This window comes from Ascidiella aspersa, chromosome 2 (assembly GCF_963924565.1).
Source record: "Ascidiella aspersa chromosome 2, kaAscAspe10.2, whole genome shotgun sequence".
Taxonomy (NCBI): Eukaryota; Metazoa; Chordata; class Ascidiacea; order Phlebobranchia; family Ascidiidae; genus Ascidiella; species Ascidiella aspersa.
This window is the reverse complement of record NC_139448.1, coordinates 26,518,186-26,529,600: the sequence shown is the minus strand read 5'-3', so window position 1 is coordinate 26,529,600 and position 11,415 is coordinate 26,518,186. Positions and strand designations below refer to the sequence as shown.

Below are 11,415 nucleotides of genomic sequence, written 5' to 3'. Positions count from 1 at the left end.
CGATTTGGTCAAATTGCCACTTCCTAAATTAGCAATATAAGACCAGCATCCCCAAAATGAAATATGTACGTACCTCCTATATCTATTAGGATTCTTTCTTACATTTACTTATCAGCCTTGGTTTCAAATTGAGATAAAGTTTATTAAATTATTGTACATAAAACAACTTTAAACATCAGGAGAGTTTTGGGTATTGATCTGAAATTGCACCACTTTTTTAACAGTAACCAATAAAATGAAAGAAATAAATTTGGGGAGAATAAATTAATAATAAATCTTGACCAACCTAAACTCAAACATTAACTCGCACCCTAACCCAATTTAAAGATTATCAACAAAAACCCTTCACAAAAATGAGGTGATATTCCAGACCAGCACACAGTTTTATACATCAGCAAAAAAACAATTTCTTGCTTGCAGTGGTTAGGTAGTAATTTATATTAATGCTGCTCAAGATTTATCTAATGAAATGTGTAACATTTGTGCCATTTTTTTAGCATTAACTTGATTATCCAACTTTAGGCTGTATAAAGATCTCGCCTATAGGTACAATATAAAAAATTTTCCAATCTTGGATAAATGCTTGATTTCCGTTGATTATTGCTCCAATTGTGCAGGACTTATATTATGCTTTTGGCGCTTGTTTACTTATGTACGTGAAAATTAATAAAAAAAAACTTTTTTCAAATGCCACATACCACAACACATATTGTTTGGGTTAGGGTGCGGGTTAGCGTTTGGTTGAGGGTGGGTCAAGTTATTATTAATAATAAACATAATATTACTTGACCCACCCTCACCCAAATGCTAACCCTCACCCAAAGAATATGCATTGTGGTATGCGGTATTATTTTGTTTTGTTTTTTGCATAACTTTTCTCATACATAAGTAAAAGAGCGCCAGGTATTCACCCCTGCTCTAATCCTATTCCTTTTTATATAGTCAAGTCAACTGATTTCAGAAACTTTGTCACTGTGATGGCGTTTGTTTGAGAAGTCCTGCTGGTTTGAATAAAAATTTATTTAAATGTAGCCAATGCAATATTGTTAGTGTTCAACATCTAGAATAAATCTATTTAAACAAAGGTATCTGTGTAAGTGAGTAAGAAACAGAGTGATAAGTTCTGCACATCTGTAAGGCGTGGCTCTTTGCAGTTAATCAAGTAAGAAATGTGACTATTGGTCTCTAACATGTTGGCCACTATGTGGTCATTAGATACAATTTATTATAAGATACATTTGAGAGCAAGCTTTAGAGTAGGGGTCACCAAACCCTTGTCTGTGGGACTGATCTATCCTGTCTGTTAATTTTTTTTACCAGCAACATATTTTCCAAACGATTGAAAAATACAGTTAATATTACTTTATAAGGTGAAATGTTTGTCGGATGCAAATAACCTACTATTTTTTTAATTTTTATCTAAACAACAATTTCATAAAACTCAGCATGAATTCTTTTCATCATTTTATAATAAATAAATCAAATAAGGTATACATCTGGCCCGTGATCTTCATTTTTTTAAGACTGGGGTCGGCAACCTACGGCCCACGGGTTGCCGACCCCTACTTTTTGACTATTTTAACTAAGTGAGTGCAAAAAGTTTTCGCGCTTCGCGCGACTGATCTTTCCGGTTTGTCTACGTTTTGATGCTGTCTTTTCAACTAGATCAGAACCTTTTTCCCGTTTCGCCGTGAAAGGCTGCCAAGTGCGTCGCAGAAAAACGAAAAATGTATTCAAAAATATTGGACATATATTTTCTATCATTTTTTTTATTTTCGGCAATGTATAATAAAACTTGCAAGAAATGTGGGTATATCAAAAAAAAATCACGCGCGCTTCGCTTGCCAGGTGTGCCCTGACTTACGAAGGTTAACAAACACTGAACTAGATTAACTATTAAAGTTAAATTGCGTTTTCTCAAAATAGTTTTATTACAAAAGTTTTTAAGTGCAACAAAAAATCGAAGCCCGCCTGATTCACAGTTGTTCTAACATTTCAATAACACATTTCTTTAACATTTTGTGCGGCCCGCAGAGACCTTTCTGAGGTTGGTTTTGGCCTGCGACTAGAAAAAGGTTGCCGACCCCTGCTTTAAGAGTTATCAGGCTTGCGATCGCGAGTCCTTACCATTTGAAAAAGGTTTGGCATTTTAGAGCAAACCTAATTTATTGTTGCACACTTATAAACATTTCTATTTAGAACGGGCTAAATTTCACGAGACGCAATGATTTTAAAAGTTGAGGCAATTTCATAAACTTGTTGACATAAACTGCAACATTTTTTTCAGTTTTATACACAGTTATACTGTGTTTGGCCCATAGTGTTCAATTTGCTTATGTTTGTCAGTTTACAATAGACATGCTCTGAAGCATTGTTTGTTTCTTTACTGTAGGTTCTATTTTCGCTCTAAATGCCTCCTGTAACTGATTATTCCGTGTTGCCGAAAACAATGGAAAAACAAACGTCAAAGAGTGGGGGATCGAACATCTGGTCTACATTGCTCAGTGACACTTCTGTTAGTTCATCGCATGTCTCACTGCTGGTTGACAAAAGTGTGGTTATACTTGGCAATGACCTCAGTGGCAAAACGGTGCTAACAACAAAGCTCCAAGGCCTAGACAAATCTCACAGAGGGTCCGGCCTGGATTTTCAGGCAATTGAGGTGCAGGAAGACGATGTGGATGAAACTGGCTTGTGTCGAGTTTGGATTGTTGATGGACATCTCGCATACCGCAATCTATTAAACTTTGCAATACCAAAACCTATGGTTAGCCACTCAATTTTAGTTGTCGTTGTCGATATGTCCCAGCCCTGGAACATCCCCGAAAACCTACAGAAGTGGATTGATGTGGCAAAAGACTACCTAAACACACTTGAATTGTCTGCAAGTGAGAAGGAGTCTCTTAATAAAGAAATAAGAAGCGCCTTTCACAATTATGCTGAACCTTCAGAGAATGCCCTATCTAGTAGAATTCAAACTCCCTTGCCAAGTGCAATTGTGGACGATGGACCAGGAAATGAGTTGGCTTTATCATCTGTATTTGGAATCCCATTAGTTGTTGTCTGTAGTAAATGTGACAACATGGAATCTTTGGAACTGGAGTTTGATTTAAAGGAGGAGCATTTTGACTTCATTCAGTATTACCTGCGTATGTTCTGCTTGAAGTATGGTGCAGCACTGGTTTACACATCAATGAAAGAAAACAAAAACATTGAAGTGCTTAAAAGATACATTTTGCATAAGCTGTATGGCTTTACATTCAACACCAGTGCATCTGTTGTGGACCGTGATGCAGTGTTCATCCCCTCTGGTTGGGATAGTGAGAGTAAAATAAACATACTTAAGGACAACTTTTCCTTTAGTGGGGACGATGCGTTTGAAACAGTAATCTCTAAACCTACAGCAACCAGAATGCATGACATGAAGGAAATAACAGCAGATGATGAGCAGGCATTTTTGGTAAAGGCTCAAGCAGCGCTTACAAAAGTGTCATCAACCAGCAAGACCCTGCCTGGTGGAAAGGCAGCCAAAGACGATAGAACGGGCGTTAGCAGTCCTGTTACAAATGTTGGTGGCATGAACAAACTGAAAATGGACCCAACAAAGGCCGGAGCTAGTAATGAACGCATGTTGGCAAGCTTTTTTAATTCTCTGCTAAACAAAAAACCTGCTGGGCCTTCACCCTTGAAAAACATGGGGGGTAGTCCTCAAGGACGAGCAAACACAAGCAAATCTGAAAAAAGTTAATTTTCCATTATTAAAAGGATGCCTTTTTTTAGTTAGATAAAAGCAATGTATATGGTTAACAGTAAAACTTGGTATATATATATATGGGATACATTAATTAAATCTTTTTAACCATAACTAGTTCAAAGTACCCTCATATATTTTTTTACAAATAAATAATAAAATAATTTCGCAAATTTGATCATTAACCTTTGTTAATTGCTGCTCTTACTGTAGTATTTTCATTTGTGTAGTGATTTGTTATTTTGTTATATATTAAATGTCTGTAAAAGTGCTTATATATATTAGTTTATTATGTGCAAAGGCATGAGACTTAGCTGTATGCTGGACCTTGTGTGTTTGTTTGTCTTCTACGAAGTAGAATTTGCTTTGCAAAATCTTTGAAGAAGCTTTCATCTTGCAAGTATTTTCTTACATGATAAAATTGTATTTTGGTATTACTACCTGTAAAGTTTTTTGAGTGTAAACTTTAATCAAGTTAACCTACTATACATTTACATAAATTATCAAATTTCACTTTAAAATGTTTATTTATATTTAATAATATTTGTTTTTTTTAAATTGTCACAATCTAAATAAGTGATATTTATATCAGACATATCAAACCCAACATATTTAAAACCAAATGGAATTATATGTACTACCTTTTCTATATTGACCAAAATTACTAGCTGCATGCTCGTTGTGAAGCTTTGCTCTCTATGTACTGAACTTTCTTATTTTAATTTACAAAACAGTGTTTCTAACTGCACTGTCCAATCTCATGCTAAAAAATAATTTCTTTTTCGGTCACTAACAAAGTTCATTATTGTTTTTCGCATGTTAGGTTTTAGTCTTCTGTAAATTAATAAACAAACAATATGGCTGACACTGCTGCAGTGGCAACAAACGAAGGTGCTGCAGGCGGCACCGAAAACCAGCAAGCTGCTCCTCAGAGTCGATGGAGTGTAGTCTCTGGAATGCTCTTCCGCTTTTTTATGATGTGGATGTTTATGTCGTGGCTTCGTGGAGGAAACAAAACAACCCCTGAAAGTAGCGAGCAACTTCCCAGCTTTGCGGCTACGAACATTTTCGCTTATGGGGATAAAATGTCAATGTGGATCTTTCTAAACGAAGAGCGAGTCTTTTCAGAGTTTAACAAAAACTCAAATCTTTATTGGTTTGAAGATTCAATTGAGTATGGCTCTTGGGATGCTGGGCCTGCTGCAGATGGGTCATTCTTTTATAATGGAACCATTAAATTATCAAAAAATTTACAGAACAATGGTTCTATGTTTATGCATGTGTTTTTTACCAAAAGTGGATACGTTCCTGATCCAGCAATGGAAGGACAATATTCTGAGCTTCACACTCTTTCCGTGACACAGCAATTGAACAAGTACAAAAAAAGAAACATAAAGAAAACCCAAAACCTTTTAACCGGTGAAACTAAGACTGATCCGGAGTTGCTAAAGCGCCTGGAAGAACACGGAAACACAGAAATTATATCCCACTGGCATCCAAACATCACAATAAATTTGGTGGCTGACCTCACTCCGTGGTCCATGGGTAAAGTGCCTTCACCTTTGGACAAGCATGTCCACTTTAGAAAGGTGGGAAACAATGCTATGATGTATGAGCCAATTGTTTATGTAAATGATTATTGGAACCTGCTTAGAGATTACTTTCCCATAAATGAAACTATCTCAGAAGTTCAATTCTATGTCATGTTGCAGCCAGTCACACTTTTCAAGTTGCAGATGTATGTTTCGCAAAATATGAGAAATCAATGGTACAGTGTGTTGGGCGAAGATTACGCTCAAGACTCGGACGAAGATCAAGATTCTCTGAAGGAAGCCATCTTAGAAACCAACCCGTACATGCTTGGACTCACTGTCATTGTTTCAATAGTGCACAGCGTATTTGAATTTTTAGCCTTCAAGAATGACATACAGTTCTGGAAATCCAGAAAATCGCTGGAAGGACTATCAGTGCGTTCGGTCATATTTGGTGTTTTTCAAACTCTCATTGTGCTGTTATATGTAATCGACAACGATACTAACTTTGTCATCAAGGTCAGTCTGTTTGTGGGTTGTATTATCGATGCTTGGAAAATCACAAAGGTTGTTTCAATCGACATCGATTGGAGTAATCGCACTTGGGGGTTTCTTCCCAAGATTGGTTTTACGGACAAGTCAACTTATGTCGAATCCGAGACCAAAAAGTACGACCAACTGGCTTTCAAGTACCTGGGTTTTGTGCTTTTTCCGCTTTTTATCGCTTACGCCATTTATTCGATCATCTACGACGAGCACAAAGGCCTCTACTCCTACGTTCTAAGCATGTTGTACGGTTTTCTGCTGACCTTTGGCTTCATCATGATGACGCCGCAGCTGTTCATTAACTACAAGTTGAAATCGGTCGCCCATTTGCCATGGCGTATGCTTACCTACAAAGCCCTGAACACCTTCATCGACGATATCTTCGCGTTTGTTATCAAAATGCCTACCCTCTACCGGATCGGATGCTTTCGTGACGACATCGTGTTTTTCATCTACCTGTACCAAAGGTACGCCTACCGCGTCGACCCCAAGCGTATGAATGAGTTCGGCACATCTGGTGACACCATCGATAACGCCGTTACAGATGGGGACGGCAAGGACTCCGCTGTCGCTCCAACTCCCGATAAGAAGAATGATTAAATCTACACAAACCAACGGTAATTCTCTGTCACTTTTTGTGTGTTTGTATTCAAGAAGACGCGGTTTTGTCCAGTTGTGTGTCAAGTGTACGCGTGTGTTTGTGTATCGCTTGTGCAAAGTTATCGACTGTTTTACGATTGAAAATTCTTGTGCTTTTGCGCCGAAAATATTGTTCATCACATTTTCCACCCTAATTTAAAACCCCTGCCGCCCAATAAACTGTTTGTCAATTAAAATGAGTTATATGTGCGTGTGCTCGGTTAAACTTTATATACGTGTTTAATGTCTGCGATTTCATTGCATTTATCGACATAATGGATAGAAACGATAATCGCCATAATCTGATAAATTGGGATTAGCTCAATTTTTTTCAGTTATCGCTATAATCCGGTTGATACGATCCAATGCGATGACAGGAAAACGGTTAGCAATCCATCATCCTAAAGCGGAAGGGATTGGCCTCAATTTAACGAAACGCTGGTCTGTAGGTTTTTGAATTGACATACTCAAATTAAGTTTCGTCACTAATCTTATCAACGCGAGGGCTCAATGATTAATTTGCGCTTTACAATTTTATATTCTTATTTATAATAAGTCTTTGTAGGCGGACGGTAAGAGTTTTATCCTGCAGTATTAACGTAAATTCTCATGGCCATGTCCTGTGTATATATTTCAGTAGTTGCTCTTTAAACTGTAGCTCACAAAATGGTTTTAGAGAATCATAAACTGGTAGACACAAATAAGCCTAAATATAATCTAATAAATAGCGTAAAAACTTTGTCAATAGTCTTTTACAGTTGATAAAAGCACTAACAAAGGGCTACAACAGTGTCTCTTAACCTTTTTCGCGGCCACCTAAATACTTGGTGTATATGTAACAGCTAAGCATTGGCGACCCAAATTTATTCACTGAACAAGTTTTTGTGCAAAACATAAGACATTCGCTTAAATAATTTCGAATTCAATCAATAGCCTAGGCCTTATGTTTATGGTACATATATTTTCCGCAATTTTTTTGATTATTTTAAAATCTTGCTCAGAACCCATATCATTAAATCTAACCACGTAAACTACTGCATTGGGCAACCCAACCAAATCAAACGACGACAAAATTTTAAATCGCGACCCATACGCTGAGTTATAGGGTAATAGCGATTCTACATTGAAAGATAAATTAATCAAAACAGTAAGTTAGACCAGTGGTTCCCAACTAGTTTTTAAGGCGACTCATTTTGAAAAAAAAAATTGGTAGGGGAAGGTTGCCCTAGATGGGACGTTGTCTGAGTCGGGACTTGGGGATTACATCGACGTGCCATTAGGTAGCCCAAATTCTTAATTTTTTTTTGAAGCACACAATGGTAGCCATCATTTTAACACAAAAACATTTCAGTAGGCTGACGGCGTTTTTAGAACATATCAATCTAAAGAAAATAGGGGTGTTTTCTTGCTGGTTTTATTATTTTTATATCTGAGTTATTTCATATTTGTTGAAGTTGCATAAAATTCATTTTTTGCTAATATATGGGTATTTTACCAGGCTTACTTATACAGGGAAGTTTTTCATATTATCTTGTTGGTACCTATAAGCAGCCAGTATATCTTCTGTATATGGCGATGTGGGGTGCGTAAGATGGGACAGGCCGTTCCCAACTGAGGAACTATTTGTTGCAACCTACATTTTGGGTTATTGTGACAAAAAAATGGACTTGCCATTACTTCTTTTTAAGAAACTTACATTTTGTTATAGTTCAAAAGTTTTCAACTAACAAATTTTAATATGGTTAGTTTTAAATTTTTGATGTATGACGTAAAACATTATATACCGGTACGGTTTCCCTATCCATAAAATACGTTAAGAAATGCACCTGATTAAAATGGATCACCGTGTCAACAGGTTTGTAAGATTGCAAATGCAGGTAAAACTTCACTTCATATGAAACTCTGGTTTCTTAAAATAGGACACAACAACGTTTTTTCTAAGACGATTTTATAAAAAAAGTTAGAACGCTAGAGGCAAAGTTATAAGTCTTTTTTAAACGTTACGGGCAGAGGTATCAAGTAGGCATAATATTATTCAAAATTATTGTTATAACTGAGAACTACAATCATTTGAAAAAACGTGTCCCATCATGGGCATCCTTCCCCTATAATAAATCTTGCGACCCAAAGAAAAGTCGTAATATCATACAATATTGCGTTACAAACAAACTGCACTACAAAAGCAGTTACTTTTCCGAAAATAATATGTTTATTGTTTATCATATCACTAATCATATAATTGTGCTCGATCGCTCTAGGTGAGTTTTTGAAATCGAGGTGTTATTTTGCTTGAGCAAATAGAGTCACGCATGTCAGCTTAAACTTCCAGTCGGTTTCGTTGTTTAGTTTTTATATTTTTGTGTTTAGCAAGTTTTGTGATCTTTTCATGTTTTAAATTTTTTATTGTTATTTTTTCGCCCAAGATACAATATGCCTGAAAAACAAACGACCCCCAAAAATAATCAGGCGACCCAACTTTGGGTCGCGACCATGCGTTGGGAACCACTGAGCTAGATTAACAACGTGGGGTAACCGAACTGCTTTCAGCTGAATTACTTTGTTCCAGAAATTTGGAAAAAATTACCTATGTAGTTTCAATTTTATCTAATTGCTTATTATGCATAGTAATGACGGCATTGGGTATCTGATCGCAATACTTTTTCTTAAAAATAACGGGTATCAGTATCGGATACCCAGTTTAGACAACTTTCCTGTTTTGAGATCATGGGCTACCATGCTTTTTAATAAAGTACCGAACAGTGGTCAAAAAATAAGTCGGGACGGTCCGGAACGGTGTTTCGCTAAAATATTTTTGCAGATCGCCGTAGGCCTACAGTTAAAATCTATTTGTTTTCACCAGGCTATCCCGCCTTCTCGTTTAAATAATTTGAACTAATACTTCAATTGAATTTTTGTGCACTACATCGAACGAAAACCTCATGTTTTCTAACGCTAGCCTACTTAATTGTTTAAATGTTAGGCTACGTTAGACGTAAATTGACGTCAACCCCAAAAATTTTGCATGCGTTCGAGTAAGAAAATGCTTCTACTTTCACCCTTGGAAGTTGGACCGAATACTTGCAAGGATTGACAATCGCGGGTATAGGATATAATATTTGTGTCGAACTTTGTTAACTTGATTATCATTAAACGAAGCAAAAATAAATAATTATTTCAAAAAACCTAGGCTAGGGTTACCATATTTTCAGCACCCAAAAAGAGGACATTTTCTTGCCTGTAACTAAAACGAAAGTAGAATTGTTACGTTTAAGAAAAACGTGCCATCCACAAGTATTGTATTCAGCTTCAAAATTAACACTTCCTTTTCTGAAACATCAAGGATACCTACTTCTGGCGTAGCTCATCAGTAAACAGAGTTTTCTTTTTCAACATTATAATGTATAAATAATAAAGAAAATGAAAACCACCTGTATGCTATAGACCGCAGTGGTTCTTAACCTTTTTTCAGCCGCGCCCCCCTTGGTAATTTTCCTATGCTTTGCGCCCCCTCCTCCAAATCGACATTTTGAATTAAATATCAGTGAGACAACTTGAAAATAGCCACGTTTGTCGTCAGTCGCGCGAAGCGCGAAATAAATTTGGGTATGCGTCGTTTTTCTACAGGTTTAATTGGCACTAAACTGTAAATTCGGGAGATTTTTAGCATTGGACACACAATAAATTACTCGTGCACCAGCTGATTTTGACAAACGTGTTGTGAGGGCATTTACTCCACAATTGTAAGGCTGCGATGTCGAGCGCAAAAATTAAACATTGCGTTATCGTGTTTCGAAATGTGTGACGACACACAATATAACGGCAATATTGCAAAAAACATTATAGATTCGCGCAAAAAAGTTTGAGTCCCCCTGTTACTGGACTGTTATCCAATTATACAAAACATGGATAAAAGGTAGTTCGAACGGTGAATGAATTTTATCGTTTATCTATAAGTTAGCAAAATTGTAATTAAATAGGGCCGTTATACCTTCAATGCTATGAAAACATGCAATGGCACTCAAAGAGACTTTGTGTTAAAAAAAGTTAACATAAGCATAAAACATAAGATTAGCGCGGAGCGCGTTTTTTTGCCGTTTTAATGTTAAAGTTGGCAAATACAGAGTTTGTACAGCGCCGTAGGAGTGGTGTACAACCCAACGAAACCATTAGTATCATTGCAAAAAAATTACATATTAACTTAGAGCTAGCGCCCCTCAAGAAATGCTTAGAGCCCCCCTAGGGGAGCTCGCCCCTCGGTTAAGAACCGCTGCTATAGACTAACTACAAAAGCTTCTGTAAGGAATAAGAACATAGCCTTCCATACAGTAACACTGATAGTAGGTTAGGCCTACAAAAGTCACACCTTTGCTTCATTAATCGGCGTTTTTCAATGTGAGGTTCTGTTGCCGTTTTTCGGGCGCAATTTTTGCTGTAACAATCAAGAAGGTAAGGCTGGTAGGACAATTTGTTGGAAAATCTGTTATAAATCAACAGCATGTTTCATGGCTACAGTATACTTTTGGAAATAAATACAACGTCTCGCCTAGTCTTGTTGAAAGTATAAGCAACTAACTCGAAATGCCAAAAAAGAGGACATTTGGATACTTTTGAGCGTCCTCGGAGGACCATTCAATTTTCTTGAGAAAAGAGGACAAATCCTCCTAAAAGAGGACATATGGTAGGTCTAACCTAGGCTAGTGAGTTGTATAAAAATGGCATTCAGTTTAAATTTTTTTTTAATTTAGTAGATCCGACAACATTTAACCCGGATTTTTAGCTTAAATTTGCTGAGCGCTGAAAAAATGCATCCGCTGATGATAGTGGTCACAATCCCTTTATAATATAAAAAATATATAGTATAGATATGAGGAGGGGAATACCCAATGATATCACCAACAATTTTTTTTTTTTTAATTTTGTAAGGTTGTTATAAGGTGAGATTAAAGT

The 11,415-nt window shown here is 36.7% G+C and overlaps 2 protein-coding genes across 2 annotated transcripts; both read left to right on the top strand.

Moving 5' to 3' along the window:
• Positions 1-2,398: 2,398 nt before the first annotated feature.
• Positions 2,399-4,574, top strand: LOC146164569 (cytoplasmic dynein 1 light intermediate chain 2-like). Its single transcript, XM_083382327.1, has one exon. The coding sequence runs from the start codon at positions 2,411-2,413 to the stop codon at positions 3,746-3,748; it is 1,338 nt and encodes a 445-aa protein (XP_083238453.1). The 5' UTR covers positions 2,399-2,410; the 3' UTR covers positions 3,749-4,574.
• On the top strand, positions 4,574-6,659 carry LOC146164568 (putative lipid scramblase CLPTM1). The gene has a single exon (XM_083382321.1). It carries the CDS (start codon positions 4,609-4,611, stop codon positions 6,427-6,429), a length of 1,821 nt encoding a protein of 606 aa, XP_083238447.1. The 5' UTR covers positions 4,574-4,608; the 3' UTR covers positions 6,430-6,659.
• Positions 6,660-11,415: the final 4,756 nt, after the last annotated feature.

Bases quoted from the DNA above. Each gene is read 5' to 3' on its own strand.
- LOC146164569 (XM_083382327.1), top strand. From the start codon at position 2,411: ATGCCTCCTGTAACTGATTATTCCGTGTTGCCGAAAACAATGGAAAAA.
- LOC146164568 (XM_083382321.1), top strand. From the start codon at position 4,609: ATGGCTGACACTGCTGCAGTGGCAACAAACGAAGGTGCTGCAGGCGGC.